Source organism: Rutilus rutilus (genome assembly GCF_951802725.1).
Source record: "Rutilus rutilus genome assembly, chromosome: 25".
Classification (NCBI taxonomy): Eukaryota; Metazoa; Chordata; class Actinopteri; order Cypriniformes; family Leuciscidae; genus Rutilus; species Rutilus rutilus.
The window spans coordinates 19,945,856-19,970,921 of record NC_140229.1 but is presented as its reverse complement, the minus strand read 5'-3'; the positions used below and the strand labels follow the sequence as shown (position 1 = coordinate 19,970,921).

The 25,066-nt window shown below is 37.2% G+C and overlaps 1 protein-coding gene and 1 long non-coding RNA gene across 6 annotated transcripts; one reads left to right on the top strand and one right to left on the bottom strand.

The window, feature by feature from the left end:
* Nucleotides 1-2,590: 2,590 nt before the first annotated feature.
* Nucleotides 2,591-16,035, bottom strand: rab36 (RAB36, member RAS oncogene family). Of its 5 annotated transcripts, none has more exons than XM_084400672.1 (13): nucleotides 15,967-16,033; nucleotides 14,801-14,947; nucleotides 6,008-6,213; nucleotides 5,490-5,576; nucleotides 4,876-4,967; nucleotides 4,663-4,737; nucleotides 4,478-4,579; nucleotides 4,315-4,379; nucleotides 4,176-4,227; nucleotides 4,015-4,096; nucleotides 3,295-3,385; nucleotides 3,074-3,190; nucleotides 2,591-2,983 (listed from the first exon to the last, which is right to left on the bottom strand). In XM_084400672.1, exons 4-13 carry the CDS (start codon nucleotides 5,541-5,543, stop codon nucleotides 2,928-2,930), a joined length of 786 nt encoding a protein of 261 aa, XP_084256798.1. In that variant the 5' UTR covers nucleotides 5,544-5,576; nucleotides 6,008-6,213; nucleotides 14,801-14,947; nucleotides 15,967-16,033; the 3' UTR covers nucleotides 2,591-2,927. The 5 variants fall into 5 exon arrangements, with proteins under 5 accessions (XP_084256798.1, XP_084256799.1, XP_084256796.1 ...); XM_084400673.1 differs by having other exon boundaries at nucleotides 15,958-16,031; XM_084400670.1 differs by lacking the exon at nucleotides 6,008-6,213 and having other exon boundaries at nucleotides 15,967-16,035.
* On the top strand, nucleotides 14,871-24,804 carry LOC311285171. Its single transcript, XR_014626313.1, has 2 exons — nucleotides 14,871-14,999; nucleotides 20,038-24,804. It is a non-coding gene; the product is annotated as an uncharacterized lncRNA (long non-coding RNA).
* The last annotated feature ends 262 nt before the right edge of the window (nucleotides 24,805-25,066 follow it).

Genomic DNA, 25,066 nt, shown 5'->3' with positions numbered 1-25,066 from the left:
TCATGCACTTACAGATACTTTCTCCAAAGGACAGTCATCTGAGAGGGTTTCTTCACTGTCCTGTGCATTGGAAACAAATGGGTATTACAAAGTGTTGTACTTTCTTCCCTTTTGATGTAGAGTTAGAAAAAGTCCACTTACTGCACATGCTTCAGCCACCACTTGCTTGGGGACAAAAGTGTTGGTGTATTGTGTAAAACTGCACAAAAGAGGAAAACACAATTTAATTACAATGAAATACACTGGAGAATTTGATCAATAACTCATGGCAACATATTTTTACATTAACTAGCCTACATGCAGTGTTCACTTTCACAAGTCAAAGCAATTCACCACTACTCAAGGTTTAACAATTGATATGACCGGACCAGCCATTTGGATTATAGGCGTACTTAATTTAACGCAGCAACAAATTATTTTACAGTGTACTAAGATAACTTAAAGCTCATTTACCAGTAATGAAGGAGTTGCTGCTACTGGTCCCTGGCTGTAGGTCTAAGGAAGAGCTGAACCCAGGGATGCCCTTCACAATGGGTCGGTTTACATTCAACCCAAGGGCCAGCTCTTCTGCCTGGGTGCATGGTTGTTGCTCCCGGTTAAAACAACTGATTTTAACTCTGGGGGTGAATTCCCCCAGAGATTTTGGACCAGGATACTCAAGATACTCAAACCACCTTATACAAAGATAAAGAACAGTGATTCCCTCACAGACAAAACTGATTTTACCTTCCAAACCTAAAAGTGAAAAAGTAAGTGCAAACCCAGCCTTAAACACCTTAAATCACTCAACCACTAGACATTTTTTTCTCTTTATCAAGAATACCATTTCAAAGTGAAAATCTTACCATTTTAGAAGCTAAATGTGCAAAATGCCCGTGCAAAATCAGTTTTTGTGTATGTTTTTAGTAATTGTTGGTTTGGTGTGTTTGAGTGATCATTGTTACAATTACACAACAGACATTTTTATTTGTGCATGGTAGAAAGCACACAGTGAACTCCGAGAAAACGCTATTGAGCAAACAGTTTGTGAATAGGCTACTACAAATGATGCCCGTGCAAGAGACTGTGAACGCATTGAATAGGATATGTGTAGTTGGTAAATATCATAGGCTACTATTACACAGTAGCGATAACGTTAAGCGCACCAGAATGAAATATAATATTCAGAAGTAAACAGCATAGCTGACTTACAGATTCAGTTAACATCCACAAATGAATAAGCGCGACGACTCAGGGAGCAGTGCAAAGTGTCCGGGCAAAATCAGTTTTTGTTAGCCTGGCAAGCCAGACCTACATCAAGATGTTAGGTCTGGCAACTCACCATAGACACGGCTCAGTCCGAGGGGCGGGATAAACGGCTGTCTTTCAAATTCCCTCTGCACGCAATAGGACAGCGCTTCAACCAACCAGAGCGTTTTCCCAACAGCAGAGCTAACGTTAGTTGATAGATTCAACTTTTGCCATATCTGGCCGGCAAACCTACGAACACATCTTCCTTTTTTAAGAATGACTTAAGTGCCGTTCTTTGTTCTTTTCTCAAAGAAAAGCTTAACTCCAAGTCCTATAGAGTTAGACCAAAGCCGATTCGAAAGACTGTTCGTCATCAGCCATTCTTTGTTTTCAAGTAGCAGGGAATTCACACGGAACCGTCACAACTCTGTCGTCATTATGTTAAGCCCGCCCACCGACTCTATACACGATGTGATTGGCCTGACCAGAGTTTGGTTTATCCAGCTCGGAGTTGCTAGACTACCCTGGAAGCAAAATAAATTTTGCTGCCGCTAGGGTGCGTCTAGATTTCTAGGCTAAGTTTTTGTGTGTGCTTTTAGTAATTGTTGGTTTGGTGTATTTGAGTGCTCATTGTTACAATTACACAGCAAAAGTTCAGTGACATTTTTATTTGTGCATGGTAGAAAGCAAATACTGATACTGACATAATGGCATACAATAAATGTGGAAAATTGAACTACACGATTCAGGGAGCAGGCTACACAGTGAACTCTGAGAAAACGCTACTTAAGCTCCGCTGCTTTCTTCGACCCTCTCTGTCTCTGGTCCTGGGCTGTGCTCACTCAGTGTGTGTGTGAGAGGGGGAGTGGCCAGCTGTGCTCACTCAGTGTGTGTGTGAGAGGGGGAGTGGCCAGCTGTGCTCACTCAGTGTCAGTGTGACAGGGGGAGTGGCCAGCGGCTAGAGCAGCAAAAGCCAGCGTGTGCTTCTTTTACCAATATATATTTAACGATATCTTTTGCATTTCTAATCCAAACAACGTCAAACTTGGCACTGCACTTACTCGTGCCCGTAGCAAGACACCTGTCAGGCTTGAAATCCATCGGACTAACGGTTCGAGAGATATGCGAATAACAGACAGACACACAGACTGACAGACAGAAAGACAGACGTTTCTGTAATTTAGATAGATAATAAATCTACTATGCAGCCATCTGTTACACTTTATGATTATGCTTGTACATTGTCAAACTATGGTTCTTTACTGATAAACAGCATGTTTCCTTCTATTACTGCTGAACATGTAGGTTTCTCAAGCTTGGGTAATGTAAAGACAAATAATGATTAAAAAATGTATAAGCTGTGTTCCATTATAATGTATGTTTATTTAGTCTGCCAAAGGAAAATAAAAAAGTACAAAAGGTTGCAATATAACATACAATATAATTCTTTAAATGGCAGTTTATTGAGCAGTGTGAAATACTGACATTAATACTAAGATATAAATCAAACTCATACTGGATATCTGTCCCTTATTTTTGTGTGTTCTGATAAGGTGGTCCCTCTCAAAGAGTACATCAGTGATGCACCAACTCAGAAGTTGGTTATGTCAGGGAAAAACACTTCTTTTTTTAACCATGTTAAATATTTATTCTGTTCTGTAATACAAATCGGCTCTTTATCTTCTTGAACCATCCGATCAACAACAGGACTTCTTCTTTGGCTTTTCTTGTGCATCTTCCAGTGCTGTATCATCTGAAATAACAAAGGCACATCATCTTACACCTCACAACATTTACATTTGTGAACATCTCTGTTTTATGATTTTAGAGCGGAGTCTCTTACTGAGAATACTTCCATCTCCAATCTGAGCGGTGCTGGGTTCTGTCTCCAGGTCCTTCAGAATGGCATCTTCAAAGGCCAGAGCTGCCACGCGAAAGAAAAACTCCTGGACGTTCTCCCCTTCAAATCAATAGTAGTAACAGTTACATGTTGTAACCGTCTTATAATCCTTATAATGGACATTGCAACTACTAGATACGTATTATCGTTCTTTTAGAATGTACCTGTTTTTGAGGACACGGACCAGAACTCAGCGTTCATTTCTGCTGCAATGTTTATAGCATCCCTCTCTGTTCTCTCGCACTCTTCTGCAGACTTCACATAAAGACAGCAGGGAGTATTTAAAGACCCTTTTTGTCTTAATTTTGTTTTTGTGGTCTAGTAGAATATGTTTTCATACTTGAATGAATAACAACACATTATTTTTCACGTATTGTACTCTCTGCCCATTCTGTCAGTAATGCTGTTTAGCTCATCTATGAAGCCCCTCCTTCTGAAAAGCACACTGTGCTCTGATTGGCCAGCTGGCCCAGTGTGTTGTGATTGGTCAACTGCTTCGAGCGTGTTTGGGAAATGTCACACCCCTTACCATAACCGTGAGTTTCAACGCACTATTAACGCAACTCAACTAGGCCTCTGCACATTATTTTACCCATGCCTTGGGTGGGAACTGTTTAAATGAGGAATATTGTGTTTATTTCTGGAAGTAAACTCAAGACTACAACTGAAATGTTTCAGGACGTTCAGAAACAGTGTGCACTGATGTACACATTCACTTTGTGACTGTAACTTTTTAGACATTTTCATGTTCAAACAGCAACATTACACACTAAAGAAAGATGAAAATGTAAAAAAGCATAATAGGACTCCCTTTAGTAATAGCTTTTACATGTTGTATGTGTACATATGCAATTATGCATGCTTGTGTGTGTGGCTGTTCTCACCAGGAGGTCTCTTTTTGTGCCAACCAAGAAAACAAAACAGGAGTTTGGTTCATTTTCTTTCAGTGCCTCCGATAGCCACTGTCTGAGAAACAAAAAATAAAAAAAATAAAAAAACTGACATATTCCCAATCTCAAAAACAAATACAAAAAATAATACTTACTGTGTGTTTTCCAAGGTCTTGATATCCGCCATGTCGAAGACAGTAATAATAACTTTTAAAGTAGAAACAGAAAAGATTATTTTAGGGTTTAAACAGACTCATATCTAGAGAATTAAATGAGAATCTAGCTACATTTTACCTTGAGCTCCTCTGTAATATGCTGATGCAATGCATTTGAACTTTTCTTGGCCAGCAGTGTCCCATCTACAAATATTGGAATGGGCAAAAATGAATATAAAACACATTACATTTTCAAATGAACAGATGTGTTATTTAAATCATTCAGAAAAAAAACGACTCACATTTGAAGAGAATAGGGCAGCCCAGATAGCTCAAATCTCTCGATCTCAAAGTCAACACCTATAGTAGCCTTGTAGTCTCTCTCAAACACATCTTTACAGAACCTATGATATACAAGAACATAATGGACCTTAATGTCTCTGAAAAATACAACATGTATCATTTAAAGTAAACCAGTACACTCTACCTGTTTATTAAGCACGTCTTTCCCACATTCAGATCTCCAACCACTACTACTTTTGACATTTTAAGCCTGTCAAACCTGAAAGATAATATTAAAACAAAGTATTATATTGTTTAAGTAATAAACAAAGATAGATAGATAGATAGATAGATATTTTGGTATTATTCACAATAAAGCCAGGAATGTGCTTTTTTAGATAGATAGATAGATAGATACTCTTGCAGGAGGGCCGTCCGGTCTTGGCAAGCCATCTTGGCTTTTGGATCCCAGTCATCCTTCATCTGTAGGCAGGCTTCTGGATTATAACTCTACGGAATAATAATAGGACAGAACTAATAAATGCCGGCACACTCTTTTTGTCATAATCAACATCAAATACCTGATACTTTTGGTCATTTAGTGTGTAAGAACAGTAGTTTTGTCCAGTCTGTTGAAACCGTGTCTGTTTCATTACTTTGCATTTTGGTATTACTCACAATAAGGCCAGGAATGTGCATTAAGAAAGTAAATAGGTAACATTTGCCCTTAATATGACCCCACTACTGAGAAAAGTAGTACACAACGCAGCTATGGGAAGCTTTTTTATTTCAGCAGAATTAGCTGCAGTCCTGTGATCCTGACAGATTCATCTGCAGTGAGGCCCCTTTATATGGAAGTCACATTTTCTCAATAGACTAATCTGATGTGCTCGCTACATTTTACAAAACGCTTGCTGGATTTCCCGGAGTATGACTTGCAGTATGAATCAGACTAGATGATTTAATCCTGAATGATCTCTTCAATTAAAGTACTGGCAAATATTTAACATAATATAGCTTTAGACAGTGTACCTTTGGAAATGTAGATATGATCCTGTCTCTGCTGACAGGAGGGCAGAAAGGCATTGTCTTGTCAGCACGTTGTCTGGGTAAACTCGCCTGTGAAAGACACACATTGTCAGCACAATCAGATCAGACCTACTGTATGTTTTTACTCTGTATATTTACATCAACTTGAATGACTTATCATAGCATACTTCATACAATAAGTGTATAATATAGTATCTCATCACTTTAATAACTTTAATACACTGCAGATGTTCAGAAATGCTGTAATGTCTTTTAGCGTAGGTCTTTACCTAATACAGAGGACTGTGGTTTTGGCCTTTATGGTAAATCAGTTAAACACTAACGTTAAATAAACAGAGCTGCATTTGTTGAACGAGAATGGGCAACACAACATAGCGCTATAACGGCACAGTTAATACATGACCTATAACAAATATCATTTAAATACACTGCTAATCTCGTTTTAGCGCATTAAGACCTGCTAAAAAGGTACAAAAATGAACAGTTTGTCGTGTACTCACGGATATTCCTGCAGCGCAGTCTAATTCCTGCCGAATGTCCACTGACTCTCCGCATCAAATCATCAAGTCGTCGCCATGGCAACCACGAGCCGGAACCTGCTGTCACGTCACGTGATGCAGGAGTTGTTTTTGTTTTTTTTAACGTGGTGCAGATAGAAGATGTCGCGCGATAGCAATGGATAGCAAGGAAATATTCAATGGAGGCACTTGGAAAGAGACAAAACGGTACTATACGGTTATCCGGACCACATGTGATGACCTACCCCAACCCCGCCTCTAAACCTACCCGTCACTGGGGTTACGACCAACCAAGAGCGGTTGTGGTCACGTGTGGTCAGGTGTGGTCCGGATAAAAAACTATTTGCATATATGGATACTCAAGTTAACCCACCCATTTAATTTTTGGAAATCAACTAAAATTCATTTAAACACGCTAACAACAACAACAACAACAATTATTATTATTATTAATAATAATAAAACACAACAGTTTGTGTCAAGATAGTTCATCCAAAAAAATGTATTCTGTAATTATTTACTTATCCTCCATCTCTTTCTTCTGTTGAATATAAAGGAAGATATTTACAAGACAAACAAGACAAACAGCTGCTGTTCCCCATTGACTTCCATAGTATAGAGAAGAAAAAAAACAGAAACTGTTTGGTTGTCTTCTTCTGTGATCAGCACAAGAAAGAAATTCATACGTTTGAAAAGGGGTGAGAAAATTATGACAACATTTTCATTTTGGGGTGAACTGTCACTTTAAGATGGTCTGCTCAACAAACTCACAGAAAAGAGTTGCTCGTCTTGTCAGAAGTCATCGCAGAATTAATCTGAAAGGTAAAAACCTTACATATTGCTTTAACCTGTATATTTCTAAATATATGTGTTCCTCAATGTTAACTAAAAAATCATGCGCGTGCACGGTTATATCTCAAATGTGTGCTTCGATCCTCCTCTGCTCAAATAATTGTTTATCGCCCTTGCTAAAGAGATTAGAAAGTCACAGATACTTTAAATTGAGAAAAACCACTGTTTCTGTGCAGGGAAATCGTAGGATGTCTTTCAAATCACAGAAGATTGACAAAATATTGTTGTAGTGTTTTAGGAAAGTTGACTTAACTTTAGAAAAACACCATAAAGGACATGGATTTAGGGATCGTTGAATTAATGACAATGAATGCACTCACTGAGGTGATAATGCGCACATGCAAATGTCACGTGAATGTGTGTGTTAATTTATTTAAAAAATATTTTTGTCCCTATTGTTCTGAACTTTCTTACACTATGTTTTAGGTTTCTACAAATAATGCTAATCGCTCATCAGCAGCAGTTAATGCTTCAGCACTTCATATTTTAAGTCCCCTGCTAACATGTATGTGCATTTGTGTCAGAATAGCAGATTTGGCTTCAGAAGAAAAAGAAACTATCTTTGACAGACAACATTAATTGATGGTTTCGAGACTCGCAATTGCATCAAAATCTAAACCTATACTTCAGCAGAGGTCACAACAGCAATGTTCAATACATCAGAGAAATTCAAATGATTAATGTGTTTAACTTTAACTTTAGGAAGCTGATCCGAGGCGTTGAAAGCTGCCGGTTTCTCCCCCGAGGGCTGTCAGAGTAAGATACGGCAGATCAGATCGTCTCAGAAAACATCAGGATGGTAAATACAATCATTGCGAGTACTTACAGCATTCTTTAAGCTTAAAAACAACCCATTTCTGATTTTATTACTTCTTTGAACCCGAGTTGAATGTGTAAATTGCCCTGTGAGCCAGTGACACGCTCTAGCGCGAGACTGCCAGTGCAATGCCGCCATCTAGCGCGCGGCCTGCGTACTGCACGCGTTAACACTGTTTCTTCATTAGATACAGTACAGAATATGAAAAATTACAGTAAATTAATCATTAATAATTCATAATTAATAAAAATGAGGAACGCTTCACGAATTTGCGTGTCATCCTTGCGCAGGGGCCATGCTAATCTTCTCTGTATCGTTCCAATTTTAGTATATGTGCTGCCGAAGCAAGCACGAACTGAGAGAATCGAGGACAGCTATTTATACCAAGGACTCCCAGGAATGTGTGTCAGAGGTGGTAAGTGGATAAACCACTTATTCTACTCACTTACATCAAATGTGACTGTAAAACATGGTGATGTAAACCTGTAACCCTTTTAAAAAGCAGGATTTTTTCAAACCAGCAATTTTGTGAAGGTTTACTCTGAGTTGTAGAACATATGCAAACCAAGCCTGTCTCGTCTAGCTGGGATTGGAAGGCTCAGTGTGACGAAGAGGAGCTCTTTGTTCACGTGACGCACCCTCCCCCTCAGACGGCGCAGAAGAACTTCCCCCGCTCCCTCACTGAAGAGCACAAAAGGCCCCGAGACCAGGAAACTCTCCTTTCAGTACAACCGAGGCTGTCCAAACACTACGCTTGAAGTCTAAGAATCACACAAGACTCGAAGTTTAACGCAGAACAGTCGCTAGAAACATTTGATCTGACGTCAAGATGCCGGCCTCTACTCCACAGTCATGTGCTATTTAACACATTCATGTATAATCTAGTTGCAAAATAACAGCTATTTGAACTTTACAAAGTGTTTTAAAAAGTCTTTATTTGCACTGAGATGTGTTACAATAGATATCTTATGTATATATCTTTCTAGAATTTCTTTCATTTGTTTCCTAAAAATGTTTTATCTGCAAAGCTTAATATAGCCAGTAGTACAGGGCAGGCCATATGTTTTGTGAATAAAGCCATCAGCGTGATGCCAATGATAGTTAAATCAAAGGGGAGAAAGTATGTAGATGTAAAGTTCTTAGTTTAATGTAAACTTAATGTAAAGTTATGTAGAATATGACCAACAATGAGCAGCAGCAACAATGAGCCTGCCTATCCCTGTCTAAACTTATTTGAATAGGTAAAGTGCCCATTAGTTAGGCCTAATAGTTAGGGGGACCTGAGAGGGAATAAATGAAGCATTTAAGAGAGATATTCTATATCAGACATGTATTTCAGGTCCTGAACACACACATACACACACACATATATATATATATATCAAATACATGCTAATTTAAAATGTTCTATTAATCAAATAATTATGGAAAAAAAGGGCAACAGTGTGACACCGAAGACTGGAGTAATGATGTTGAAAATTTAGCTTTGATCACAGGAATACGTAACATTTTAAAATATATTACAATAGTAAACAGTTACTTTAAATTGTAATAATATTTCACAATATTATTGTTCTTACTGTATTTTTTGATCAAACAAATGCAGCCTTGGTGTGTAGGCCTATTTGTATAAAATGACATTCAAAAGACACTCACTTGTCGCCATCTAGTGGCGTAATGGTTTTCCAAGTTTTGCCATCACAATAATAAATTACGTTTTAAAGTAAATTAAAATAGAAAAAAGTTCATTATAAAATGTTATAATATTTTACAACATTACGGTTGTTACTGTATTTTTTACTGTATTCTGATACTGCATCAAATAAATGAAGCATTGGTCATGTGGTCTCACTAAATGTTGATGTAAATGTTGATTTAAACTCACATTGGTCTCACTAAATGTCAAAAAGACACTCACATGTCGCCAACTAGTGGTGTAATTATGCCCCACATATCCCCCCGACTTGAAATAACCTTTACTCTGAAATAATCAACAAAGATAAGAATCACGTGTAGCCATATCACTATTCTGATGTTATACCTTTACTGCAACCGTTAAACCATTTTTAACATTTAGTACTTAAAAAAAGACCATGTCATTATTTGAGGTACGATTCCTGCTTTTATAGTAGGTACTTTACATATATTTACATAGCTTTGTTTACCGTTAATGTTCACTGCCCATTATATAGACGAGCGCGAGCAGGGCATTTAATACAACTATTTTTGTGGTCTGAAAAAGAAAGAGGGCTATGTGCATTGCAACCTGGTAAGAACCAAAGCCACTTGACGGCAAGCCTGCAACATTAGCCGAAGCATAGCGCTGCGGTAGACAAGAGGCCGGTTTTTTAATGGATGTCAATGGAGAAGAGGCTTCACTACACTGAATAAACATTTGTGAGGACGCTTATCATTTAATGAATCGACTACTCTTCGGTTAATATTCAACGTGATGTTTGCTCTTAAACATTTCTTTTGGATTTATCTATTTAGAGTTTACACTTTTCACCGGAAAAACATGCTGTTTTATAAGAGAAGTCACAGACAATGCGCAACAGGATTCAGTTTATGGCACTTCTCATTCATTTGTGTATCCCCAAACAGTGGCTGTCCGAAATCGCCTTCTTAAATATGGAACTATTTGAGGGGTCAGCCATTTGAAGTGGTGTCCAAATTACCATAGTGGATGTTATCGAGTGCACTCATTCAAACCAATATAACGACTGTACAACCGTTACTATACCACTATGACTAGTCTGTACCAGTCCAGAACAGTACGCTCAACGGCTTGAGAATACCCATAATGCACAGTGAGAGTCGAGCCAAATGAATTCCCGCGTCTGACCAGAAGATGGCGCCCGCAGATGAATCAGCAGCCTATATATCATCAGTATCAGAATCATCCATCCATTTTCCAAACTGCTGCTCCAGCATAATAAAAAACTTTTTAATTAATTATTAAATTGTTTAATTAAGGTTTCTACATAGTTTCCATGACAAAGCTTAATATAAATCTTTTAATTTTACTACATGAGCTGCCAGTTTGCTAAGTTTCAAATACCTATTAAACAGCAAATATATTAATACAGGTATTGTTCTAACAGAGTCTTTTATTGGGAGATAGCAGGGTCCACAGCTCTACCATTGGAGAAAGACTAACCAATCACATTGCAGCCTTGATATCATTGAAGTTCATTCATTCGGAGCTGTTGCAATAGTTAATCACTGGCTGTCGCCCCCTATAACCCCATTCACTGTTCCCTACATTACTCCACTAAATAATGTCAAGTCACCTTCTTTATTTATAAAACGCTTTATACAATACAAATTGTTTCAAGGCAGCTTACAGTAATAACAGGAAAGTAATGATTCATCTGATGCAAACGCAAGTTAATTTCGGCTGTATAGCAGGTCTTAAAGAAACAGTGTCATTGTTCAGCTTTAAGTCAGTTCAGAGTTGATTCGGTTCCGTTGTAAAGATCAATAATTGTTAAATTAGTTCATTTAATCTAAAGCAGTTCTGCAGAACAACAATGATGCCATCGTCCAGTTCAGTTCTGTTCTCAACTTCTCATCCAATAGTGTCAGTCAAATCAATAATATTGTTGAGTATAATAACAGCCCTTTATGAACATCAGGATAGTCACACAACATTTGTACACTAGGGGAGCTTTACACCATGTCCAGACCATAGGTCCAGACGCGAATAAGTCGAAGTAGGCTACATTGAAAAGTGTCTTGATATTTCTAGCTTTTTAACATTTAAATGAAAAGCCTTTGTGGATCGTACCAAATTAAACAGAACAATCTGCTGATTCATGATAGTCTTGACATTTTTGGTTTATGTCCAGTAGGGGAGAGCAGGGGCAAAAGTAGCATTTTTGATGGAGATGATGTTTTAGACAGAGATATATTTTTGCTGTGGTCAGTCACTCACAAGTGTGGTCTATCAATACCAGGTGGTATTTTGTAAAGACGACCTTAGTATAATTTCACTTCGAACTTAAGACTGCTCATGTTACTTCCGACCCTGTCAGTTGGGACGAAAGTAACACAACAATATACAAGCTAGATTTTTTATTAGCCTAAATATACCTGAGTATGACCTTGTTAACATGTAACTGCAAACATATTTTTGCCTTTATCATTGCAAAAAAGAATAATTTACATTTTCATTTTAAATTTCAGTTTCATCAAATGTTTCAAAAGTAGCCAAACCTAACAGTACAAACTTGAATTGTTTAGAATGTTTTTTATTTTATTTTATTGGCAATGTCAATCCATTTTATAAAGCTTATTTTTTAACAGTATGAAAAATAAACATAATATAAACATCTCAACATAATGTAACAATAGTCATGTTTCCATCCAGCTGTTTTTATGCATACATTTAAAATGTGCATAAAAACATCTGGAGGGAAACCCTGCAAATTCACAGGTGGAGGTGGAAAAGCTAAGTCATGGCTAAAACCTAAATGTGACTAGGGTAAATGGAAACAGATTGAGTGAAAAAAAATGGTGACACAGAAATCAGCTGATTTAAATGTGACTTCTTAAGCTTTAAACGCCCTCTCATAAACATCTAGCTGAATCAGACCTCTGTCTGTCTTTCTGACCCTCACTCTTGTCATATTCTGTTGGTATAATATGACATAAACATGTTTTAATAAATGCTGCAACACAAAGAAAGTCACCACATTAGCAGCGGGATTAAAGAAACACTTGTTTTCACTGTAGCGGGACAAAAGTAACAAGTGTTACTCCTGACATTTAAACCCGATTTACTTTTATACTGAAAAACTCTGACAAGGCAAACTTCAGGATGTGTTACAGCACTAAATAATCTGTAGATTGATCATTACTGTGTGACACATGAAACGAAAAAACACAACTTGTAATTAGAAAAAAAAAAAAAAGTACAGCTTCAGTAATTTACTTAATGTAGCCTACTCGAAAACTGCTCCGTCAAGGGTTGCGTACTGAACGTGCTGTCATAGCTTGAAATGCTAATATAGTCAGGGCTCTGAGAAAATCGCTTTGTTACTTTCGTCCCGCGTTACTTTCGCCCTGGTTCTCCCCTAAATTCTTTATATTATTAATATGCCTACTTGCAACTACTGCTTGTCGTGTAGTGATTTCACGGCTCATTTTTTAATGAACTGATGATGAACAAATTATGAAATAAAAAAATGAATTAGTAGTTCCAGGCAGGTCTTGACCGAATTACAGATCCATATCATATCGCCAAATGATTTCAGCTATTTCAAAGATCCTTAAAGACTACAACAACAAAAGAACCAAAACCCGCAACAACACTGACCAAGCAAATAAATATAGTAAACAATAGGATAAAAACGACAAATTATGTCCATGTTTTTTGCCACAAAATTACGCTGACAACACGTTTCTGTGCGAGTGTGTATCCGTGCACATTTGAGTGCGAGAGAGAGAGCGGGAGAAAGAAAGAGTCGTTTGTGGACGGGGGATGTATGTTTCCATTAAGCATGGTAGGCTATATATGTATTGTAACCATAGACTGTAACATGGGGAGAGTTGTAACATCATCAATTCCACCAATTAGGGATAAGATATGAGTCATGTGATCACTTCAGTATTGTCCTACTTCCCCCCAGATCCAGCATGGTGATTGTCAAGGCTGGAAACAGGCACATGCAGAATATACAGAGAAAAAACTGATTTTGAGGTCAGAAAGTAAAAATTTTGACCTATTGCAGATACAATTGTATGACTTATTCAATTAAATAGTAGTTTATTAGGCTATATGTGATGCATTTCCCCCCCTGCTAATTTCAAACCACTACGCTAATACAGCTAGCTAAACATTGGCTGACAGGGGTGGGGTGTAACACTTATTTAAAAAGTGTTATAACCATCCCCTTACTAAGAATATAACTAAGAATTTTCTTGCTTTTAATGTTTTTAAAGAATAACTAGGGCAGGGTTCACCAATCTCGGTCCTGGAGGGCCGCTGTCCCTGCAGAGTTTAGCTCCAACCAGCTCCAACACACCTGTTTGAAAGTTTAGTATGCCTAGTGAGACCTTGATTAGCTGGTTCAGGTGTGTTTAATTGGGGTTGGAGCTAAACTCTGCAGGACAGCGGCCCTCCAGGACCGAGATTGGTGAACCCTGAACTAGGGCATGGAAAAGAAAGACTAACAGAGGTGTCTCTGCCAGTGTTTTAAATGAAGTGGTTTGCATGGAGCAATTTAACAACTCAAAGCCAAAGAAGGTTTGGTTGAAATGCGCCCTATGCAGTGTCTGGGCCTATCAAGCCTGCACTCCAGGGTTACCAGCATCATTCATCTGTCAGAACTGTGACTCTGATTAAGAATATACACACATAGACACACACGCACATTGATATGTTATTTTTTGTTAGACTTAAAGACTGCAAAGAAGTTCTTTAATCTGGTACATTGTGGTAGCCTATAGTGTTTATGAAGTATACCGTTACGTACGTTTGTTTAGTAGATTAATTTACACACAGACGTGTTTTTTTTTTTTGTTAGACCTAAAGATGTACAAAGATGTTATTTAATTAGGTACATTGTAGCCTAGTGTTATTATTAAGTGTACTGTCAAGTAAGTTTGTTCTAGTAGACACATTTAAACACACACACACAAGTCAAACAGACATAGTCTGTTACTGAGAGAGAGAGACATTTTTCTTTTATGTCAATAAATCAATAAATCCATTTTTACTTCTTTTGTCTATTGTTAAAACTTACCCCAGCATGTGCTACAACATACCTCGGTAGTGGGGTAGGTTGTAACAAAGGAACACACTTACGAGGTCTGTGATATTCTTGTAGAGGGCTGAATTGGTTCCATTTGTAGTAAACAAATGTGGGTACTTTGTAAAAAAGTTTGAGAACTCAAGCTAAAAATTTAGCGAGTTATAGGTGCTGAAGCAAAAAGTGTTACAACCATCCCCGGTCTCCCCTATATATTATTATGATAGCCTATATGGAAACATAGAATCAGACTATTACTTAATTAATCATACCCCCTCTCTCGCACACACAAACAGTATGGACTGTAGTGTCTTAAACTTTAATATCTAAGTTTCCATAAGCTGTACTAACCGGTTCTGCGGAAGTGTGGGCGGGGCCTTGATATCGCGGCGCCACTTTGCGGTCACTCATATCTATGGCGGTCACTACCGTAGTACCGTGGAGGCTCGAGGCTCAAGACGTCAGCGCCATATTGAGAGTGGGAGACTGGTGGCTTCACTGCAATGGAAGAGAGTGAAAGTGCGTCATCCATCTTTTTTCACAGTCTATGGTATGGACACATGCTCGCACAGAAACATGTTGTCAACGCTGCTCTGACGATTTTATAAGTAAAATAATTTAACAAATTAAAAGCTAGGCCTACATGACATTTCTCACTAGCGAGGTAGATAAACTCGAGCTTTTATTAGCATGACTGTGTATCATAATGTAGTCAAAGCATTAACATATTAATAAAACAAACAAACAAACAAAATGTATATGTAGCTAAATAAATAAATACAATCCATCTTAATAAATTAATAAATAAAGCGGGTCTCTCTAGAGAGTTAACCGTCTCCGACATTGTGAATGGCTTAGGCTAACGTTACATATTTTGCAGCTGTGCTATCATCTTCTCCAAGTATGAAGGGCATTTTCTCAGTATCACTCAGTTCAATGAATGATAGAATCAGTGTTTCAAATCTGGGCAGAAAAGTTTCTCTTACATTGATATATTTATGCTGCCTTCACGTGCTATGGAAAATATGATATTTTCCACTTGTGAACTGGTATTTACCAGTGTGTTGTGTTGAAGTGCTTTTGTTGTCGTAATGTAGTACCCGCAAGGTCTGTGTCAGTAGAGTATCTTTTTTTATCTTTACAAAAAAAACAAAAACAAAAAAAAAATGTAAGTGTGGTGCTTTCTGATGATTAAAACATAATTAATAATAATAAAAAAAAAACATGACATAAAATGATTAAATATGAACCAAGGAAATTGCGGCGAAGTTGAAAATTGAGTGTTAACGCATTATATTACAATCGTTGGCTACAAAAACTATCCGCTAACAGTATTCACGACTCTTGCGCTGTCTATGCTCTTGCGTTGCTCTCCGCCATATTGAAAAGGTCAAAGGTTATCTCATCTCGGCAACTCGTGCATCAAAATATTCTACGAGTTGCCCAGTTGAAAATACCACATGAGGGGGTGTTCATGTGCATTTTCCATGTCGGCTTTTGGTATTTACCATAATTACCATAGCACGTGAAGGCACCATTAGTACAGACGAGTCCTCTCTCTCTCTCTCTCTCTCTCTCTCTCTCTCTCCCTCCCTCCCCTGTCTTTCTTTAAATTGTTTTTAATTAATTGATAATTGGCCAATGTAGTGGTTCTATTTAGGGTCGAGTAGCACTGAAGTTTATTTTGGAGGTCAAAATGTGCTTTTAGGGATTCATCATGAGTGTCTTTTAGATTTTTGTAGATTTCTTTAATAATAGTTTTGGGGTTGTAGCTGTAGTCAATCAGGAGTTGAGTTTCATGGACAAGTTGAGGAGCGAGTTTGTTTAGAGGATGAGATCCTGCTGAGGTTTCATTGGGTAGGAGGGCTTTATATTGGACTGAATCTGGATCGGACAGATGGAGGTGATGCCAGAACTGAACACATCTGTTTTACAATACATTTACAAAACAATTGGTTTTATTATTGGATTGTATAATTTTATCCAAGTTTTAATGTGTTATTTTAAGGGACCGCATCTTGAGTTTATTATAGCATAAAAACCTCCAAGCCTTTTCGCTCAGTGTTATGACAGCCAGACCTAAGCGTCCCAAAGCACTGATGTGGATGCCCAGAAAACTGCTGTGCTGCAGGACCTGGTCTTTATAAGTGAACTGGTGTTTGTTTCCCTGAGATCTGGCCTTCTTCTGGAACACCATGACTCCGGTTTTGTCCAGATTGACTGTCAGGGCCCAGTCGTGACAGTACTGTTCCAGCAGGGACAGGCTCTGCTGAAGGCCCTCAGGTGTGCGGGACAGCAGGACCAGATCATACGCGTACAGCAGACCCCTGACCTCTGACCTGTGTGTGGTGTAGAGTGAGGCCGGGGACAGTAGAGCGCTCCAGCGCTGAAGCCAGATCATTGATGTAGATGTTGAATAGAGTAACTGCATTAGGCCCTGATCACACAGAACGCGTTTTTCAGGTTTGAAAACGCGAGGTGCAACACACTGCCTTTTTTTGTTTAATTTTTTTAATTTAGAAAAGAGCAGTGTGCTGTGTTTTTTTTATGTTGCTAGGCAACCACCGAAACAGCTGTCCTGTCAGTCTAATCAATGATTATAGCGCGAGCGCTGTTGTATATATATATTTTTTTCAACTTCAGGCGCTCAGAGCGCTCCTACAAAACACAAGGCGCAGCAGGCGGTTAAAACGCCCGGGGTGCATAAACAGCACGCAAAACACTCACTGCCAATTGAAAACTATTTTAAAAAGGTGCCTCTCACTGCAAAAAACGCGTTCTGTGTGATCAGGGCCTTAAAGGTGAACTAAGTAACTTTTTTACCTTAACGGAACAGCTTCGGAGTCATTGGAATGGTTATATTACTTATTTCGGGTTGAATGGTGGTCGTTTCGCACCCCCCTGGTGCCCGTGAGCGGAAAATCCGCACTTGCAACTTTGAGCCGCCGGCCGCCGCGTCAGGAAGCATCGCGTGATATCAGGTCTCGCGATGTAAACAATTGCTTTACGGCCAAAAGAAATCTGCTAAAATGCTGTCATTATTGCGCTCCCTCACGCTGTTCGAACCCGAATGAAGAAGACGTTTTAAAGAATGCCCCATCTGCTTTGATGTTGTTGATCTGCTAGCCTCTGGTGTCTGAGAATAGCCAACGAGTTTTTACAACAGTGTTGTCAAATATCTATTCCGAAGCTGTGGGGGGAGCTCTAGAGAGAAACCTGCAAGCAAAAAGCGAGAATACAGTGAAGAAATCCCGAAACTACTGAGCCCCGCTTTAAGTCTGCTATCAATATCTCAAGCCTCCATTAGCTCTAAAATTACGTTTTGGAATTAGCAACGGAAATGTCTTGAAATACATCATCTGAACAATGTTTTGAGGTGTGATGACCGTAGGATAAGTGGAATAATTGATTCCGGGCCGTTGAATTATTGAAAAATAATGCACACCCGAGGTGTAACTGCATCACCACCTCGGGTGTGTATTATTTTTCGACCCGTCGTCAATTATTTCTTATATAGAATGCGATGTAGCCTATAATGCTATTGGTTTGTCCCATTGCATAATGCATTCAGTACTCATTGGTGTGAATATGTGTGTAGGGCCTACAGTTGTATTTGACCTTAAGCTTTGACCTGGTAGTGGCGCGCGTTACGCTGAATGGCCTCAGGGTGGCAGCAAATCCCCTTCAGCGGGCCGAGCGAGAGTGCTGTGTCATGCCAAGCAAGTTAGATTGCGCTCTTCGTCCATGGTGCTTCAGGGATGGATTTGTGATATCATATACTTGAAGAGATTTCCCCCTAGTAACCCCTTTCTTTTCACGTGTCATTTTAAAACAAGAATGAGCATTGTAGTTTTCAACACATTTAGACCAGCTGGAGAGAGTCGCAGTGTCAGTAGGCCAGGCTACTGAAGCCAAAGGTGACTAGGTTAAAAAGCTCAGTCTGGCCTAGGGTCTTATTCCATTTCACAGTCATCAATAATGATGGACAGTTTGAAAGTATGCGAAGTTAAATTGATTCATTTCTAATTGATCCTATTTGTGTCCATGCTGTGATGTAGGCTGTATTAAGATGTATTGTTAGAAAAGGCTTTGGGTTTGGATGTGCCTATATAGGCAATAAAGTGTTCAATGAACTTCCAGTTGAACGCTTTGACAACTGCAATTAACCAAGAATGCAGGCTCCGCTCAATTAAACTTGTTAGCTGGTTTGTTCACATGTTTGTTGTTACCTAAACAGACAACTGCCAACAAATACAATAGAGTAGTAATTCATGCATCTGGGAGGTTCAATGGAGTAAAAAAAGACAATCAGATGTCTTGAACATATTAATAACACCCTTGTGGACTTGTTGGAGACAGAAATTGTCTGTTTTTCTCTCACAGCCTTTTATACATACGGCAAACAAATGTGAGAGAACATTAGGGTCACTGTCTTTAATAGATTAATTACACATATCAAAATATAATTTGTGATTAATTTATTAATGACCTAAATTTTAATCCATATATATATATATTTATTATAAAATTCATTCAAAACAGATGAATATCATGAACATGTCCAATAACATAAGTAGTGTACAATATATAAATTGTCCTCCCATAGTAAAATTTAATAAGATATATATATATATATATATATATATATATGTGTGTGTGTGTGTGTGTTTTACTATGGGAGGACAATATATATATATATATATATATATATATATATATATATATATATATATATATATATATTCAATATCAATTAATAGCGATTAATTGCATCTAATAATAGATACAGTGCGACTAAAATAAATGAGCTTTTTATTATATTTTATTTCAGTCATATTTATATACATCATGCTAGCTGAATTGATATGTTATCTTAATGTAGGCTGATTTAAATTGATTTTATTGACTAATTTAATTTTTCATTGAGAAATACTGTATTCCGGGACTGAGAATCTAATGTGAATAATCATTGGGAATAATTTACAGAAATCACATCCAGATGTATTACAGTAAAGGAAGATGTTAATAAAAGATGTGAACAAATCTTAATGGTCCAAAAATAGGCATCATTTTCTTTATGCAAAATACAATGAGAGCTTTGTAAACGTAAAATGTGACCTGGCTCAGTTTCAGCCAACCAGCTTTATATCAGAGTAACACATCACATATATCCCTGTGAATAATTTGAACTCTGAATCCAATTTGTTGTCAAGACTGTAAAGCTGGAAACCGATGTTTTCCATTCTGAAGAATGAGATGAAATGGAGTGCCTGGCTCCTCTGTCTCTGCAGTGCGTTCTTCCCTGCTCCTCATGACAGTCACAAGGTCTTCCATTGGCCGGCCCTCCTGCTCAGCGTTGCTGTGTAGCATTCATCTGTTTATTTCTGTTTTTCAGGGCAAATGCACTCTTTCAATAATCTAGTCACATTGGTCACATGTTGTGGCATAAACCAGTATACTACAGTCTCAAGGGGGAAAACTGTCTCCTGAGTGACACGCACATTATTTCCCCCTGCCATTCTGGTTAGAAAATCATGAAATATATCCATGTCATGCATCCTCCTTTTCAATTTTTTCATCTACTTTAGGCTACATGTGAAATTCAAGGGCACGCCAAGAGAAACTCCAGGGCCTGAACAAGATCGGCACTTCCCACACGCCTCATAAACAATGGTGAGACATCTGATTATTAATATTTTTCCCAGCAAAGAAAGTGTTCAGCAGAATACAGAAATATAAATGTGTGTCTTTTAAAGCAACCTGTCCACTCCTGACAGTAACAGGTTAGTTTTCAAAAGGTTTCACCGCTGTAAGATATTCATGAATACATTTAAAAAAACAAATATTATACAAATTAGTGTTCATCCTGAAGGTCTTCTTTCCATATGCCATCTACTAGGCTATGAGTCCAACAAGTATAGCATGCGAATCAGATTCCGAGTTGGTTCATGCGCGCTGGCGACCAAACCAATAACGTTTTCACAAAAAGGCTGATGTTTATATGGATTTACATATCTCAGTAAATAACGAAAAACTTCAGTGGTCTTTAATCAGAACGTGTTGCAAGAACAGCGTAAATGACATTCTGGCGAATTTTGCCATGGTTTGCCGATAGCCGACGAGTTTGCAACACTGATATTAATTATGAAAGGTACACTCTCAGAAAAAAAGGTACAAAAGCTGTCACTGTGGCGGAATCTTTTCAAAAGGTACACCTTTGTACCTAAAGAGTGCATTTTAGTCCCTCAAAGTGTACATATTAGTACCTAAATGGTACATATTAGAACCCTTTTGAAGGGTACTGTCCCAGTGACAGCTTTTGTACCTATTTTTCTGAGAGTGTATACTTACTTTGTGGTTTATTTGCTTTGGAATTTTTTTTTTTTTAATGATTTTATTTATTTAAACTTTTTAAAAATATTTTTTATATGACCCCTTCAGACTTTCTCCAAAGGATGGAGCTGAAGGTCAGTTTGAAACCATACTGTATGCTCAATTCAGTCTTAATCAGTGTAGATTTGTAAATATTTATATTTTGAATCTGACAGTGTGAATACATCAGGAGTTGTACAGTTAGTGGCAAGGAAAAACACACTTTGTGATAAAATGGAGGAGGTGGCACCCACACACGATTGAATAGCTCAGAACAACTTGAACATATTCATTCAAAATGCTTCCTTGGTACATAAACTTTTATTTTGTCAGTTCTGTATGCTGTTTTGTCCCAGTACAACAATGATAAACAATGGGCCGTGTTTGTAATGGCAACAATAAGCGGTCATCCAGGGTTTGGCCACTAATTGGGCCATTATGCGAGACCATTCCAGCCTGTCATCTTCAGTTCCGTCCATCTCTCACTCTCACAGTTTGTTTTACTACTCAGACAAACTCTCTGCAGACATAAATCAATTGAAGAATAATTTAATTGCACATTTAATTAGCATGTTGATTGCCGTGGTGCAATGCACCATAAATAAAAGCAGCGTCGAGCTACTATTGTTGCCGGACTGATTGAGAAGACATTTCCCTGATGACCAGGGACAGTCACGCAGGAAGAAACAATTTCCTCATGGATTACATGCAATGCATCAGCCTGCAGCATATGTCTCTGAATTAGAGTGATAGCACTCAAAACAATGATTTATCATGGAGGCAATATATGGTCACTCACTACAGTCATCTGAGCTGCCCCAGGTTATTGCAACATTTAATGAGGCTGATAATGTTGTTGATGCTGTGAAAACATGCATATAGAAAAAGAGGGATGCATATCGCTGACCATTTTGGTATTTTCTTGCATTAGCGGTCAGTGCTGGCAGCAAATAATTCCATGGATTATATTTTCCTACTATATCTTTTCTATGTTTTAACAGAATTAGATGCTGTTATTGTTGAAGTACAGGCAAAAAGTTAGAATTTATATAAATGGATATATATATCAGCGAATATCAAAAAGAAAACCAAAAAAAATCAAATACATTTTGTAAAGTAAGTAATAACTAAGCATGTGTCCGGAACCTTTGATTTTTTTTGTTAATGTCATTACTATGGCTTTTTTTTTTTCATGTTACTGTAAAAAATATATATATATACTTTAGCGTACTACAATTATATTTATACGGACCCCTAAAAGGGACATGGTGAGGGAAAAAAATATGAGATGGGAGGGAAAATGATTATACATCAATGCTTTTGCATTCTCTCACAAATGTTTTGCATTCCCCAAAGAAATGGCAACGTTTATTGGGGGGAACGCAATCGTTTTTGAGAAGGAACGCAAAGTTTCTCAGGTAGCAAGTTTTGTGAGGGAATGCAAAATCATTGAAATATTTTTCCTCCCATCTAATTTTTTTCTCTTTACGTGCGTAGATTTATGTAAATACATTAGACTTTAAAATCTTTTTTATTTTTGCATTACAGTAGTATAAATTCTGAAAGGTGTTTTTAATTGTCATAATAAATGTCAAATTTATTGTCATCAATAATAATGTCACAATGCAAAAAGTCCAAATGGTTCTAAAAATAGGCTCACTTTTCTTTATTATTATTATTATTATTATAATTATTATTTATTTATTTTCGGGTGAAATATGACCAAGACATTTTTTTGTGGTTGGTTAATGCCTGTATAAAAGTTTGTATAAATATAAATATAAAATATTAGTATTACACCGAACTGTTAGATTGCATTGCAGAAAATATTATATGTGTCAAACACAAGCAATTATGTGTAAGTTTGATGAGAAAGAGTTACTGAAGCCTCACTCACCCCAACACAAGAAACAAACCTACAGCACAACAACATTTGCATAATTGTTTTTATTCACTATTATTGTTCTTTTATACTTTATTATTTATTTCTTTGTTTCTTTTTTCTTTTTTTGGTGGACATCCTGTAAAATCAATCCTGAAGCCCTTATTTGGGTTTGTTGTACATCTTCATAGCAGAACAGGAGGAGGACTGGAGCGGGTGCTGGACCCCTTTAATATGTCAATCAGCCCTACATCTTAAAAAGGGATTTTTTTTTTTTTTCTTCTTTTTTTTTTTTTCATTGTCTCACAAAGTGTACCTCACATAGTATTTACACATACAGCGGACCACGTCCACTCAAAATGACACCAGGATAAAAAGATTCTGCTTTTTTATAGATATTCTTTTTCTCTTCTTCTCTTTTTCTGTTACAGACAAAATTTGAGGAGTAAATCCTCTTTTAATGTTTTCGTGCTGAGTTTAGGTTGCGTTGGACATAAATGACTCGTTCTGCACATAAAACTCTCTTCAATAAATACCTCTCAGGAAGGAACAGTGAACAGTGTTTGACTTTGATATATTTTTGGAGCATGTTAGTAAAACAAAAAATATAAGAAAGCAAATCAAACTATAATTTATCAAAATCCCAAAGTAACAAAATCATGCATATTTAATGTTTATATATATATATATATATATATATATATATATACTTTTCTGTCCATAGAAACCGAAAAAGTAACATGATTGGCGGGCCTTTTTTTATTTACATTAATATTGGCACTGTTTATTTTTCTTTGAATCTGGAATGATCGTTATGAAACACGTCAATGCTCACGTCAGTGTAACACTCTCATGGAAAGAAGGACGCTTGCTATAAAAACTCTGGATTACATCCTATTTTAGGCTAAAGGAAAACAGAATAAAAAGAAACAAGAAAATAAATTGCTTCCTAGGGGTCAGACAGCCAAAAATAAACTACAGCGTGAGTGTGAGTAAAAAAGCCATTGACTCCATATTCAGACAGAGGCAGCAAAACCAAATGACATCGTGTTGTTTTTTTTTGTTTTTTTTCTCTCAGGATACTTTTAACCTCTCATATACAATTATACTTTCAAATAAACGCTTTAAATCCTCCCCAAAAGCAGCATTACTTAAATCAGGCAAATCAAAAACCTTAAAAAGAAAGACAAAATTTAAAGGAATGGTTCACCTTTAAATAAAAATGTTATCGTGTACTCACCCATATGTCACTTCAAATCTATATGACTTCATATCTTCTGTGGAATTCAAATAGAGATATTTAGCAGAATGTTCATGCCGCTCTTTTCCACACAACGACAGTGAATGGTGACCAGTGGCCGTTAAGTGCCAAAAAATGCCAAAAAGTACTATAAAAGCAGTCCATATAATCTGTATTCCAAGTTTTATGAAGTCATGCAATAGATTTGTGTGAGGAAAACGCTGAAATGTAAGTCGTTAATCACTGATCATCTTCTCCACTGCAGCTCTCAAATCTTATTCATGGTCACGTATATTTAAATATGGCACATCAAGGCGTCTCATGACAGGTTTGACTTGCGTGTGCATCTTAACCAATTGCGATGCACCAAATTTGAGCATGTGCATATAGCTTTTATATTATGTTTTATATTGAAAGTGTTACTTTTCAAAGCCATAGAAATTACAAGCTTCCCTTGGTGGGCAATAAAATGGGCCAAAAATGTTATTTGCGTTGAAAGAGGAGGGAAAAATAGAGACAATATAGAAACCACCAAGAAACCATTCACAATTCCCAGAATACCCTAACAACCAAATAGCAACACCTCGGCAACCACCAGGAATGAGGCCGTTTTTTGCACAAGCAAACACTCACCTATTCTTCAGATGACATAATTTTTTTTTTATCATTCTTTTCTTCTCTTGTGAAAACAAAGTGCACTTAATTCTACTGAATGTGCACTTGTAGTGTACTTCAAATCTTAACTGTATATTTAAAAAAATAAACTACTTGCAGATGATATAATATTTATGAAATTAAAGGTCACTTAAGTGCACTTTTGCTTGAAGAGAGTACACTTTTATGACTAGGTTGCTTAACACACTTAAGTACACTTTTAAAAAGTACACTTTACTTTAAAGTATATTTTAAATCGTGTATTAAAAGTTTTAAAAGTATATTAAAAAACTTTTATCTTATACTTATTTTGATGTTGATTTTAATACTAAAGCACATCTAATGCTCTTGATTATTTGAACTGTAATGCGAGTGTGTATCTTAACCAGTTGCGATGCACCCAATTTGAATATGTGCATATGGTCATATTCCTTAATAATAAGCACACAAGTCATAATTTATGGTACTT

Excerpts from the sequence above, each read along its gene's own strand:
- rab36 (XM_084400670.1), bottom strand. The coding sequence starts at position 14,860 with ATGAGTGACCGCAAAGTGGCGCCGCGATATCAAGGCCCCGCCCACACT. Across the intron at positions 4,228-4,314 it reads ATATTACAGAGGAGCTCAAG|TTATTATTACTGTCTTCGAC; the intron begins GTAAAATGTAGC and ends CTACTTTAAAAG. Across the intron at positions 4,097-4,175 it reads AAGACCTTGGAAAACACACA|ACAGTGGCTATCGGAGGCAC; the intron begins GTAAGTATTATT and ends TTTGTTTCTCAG.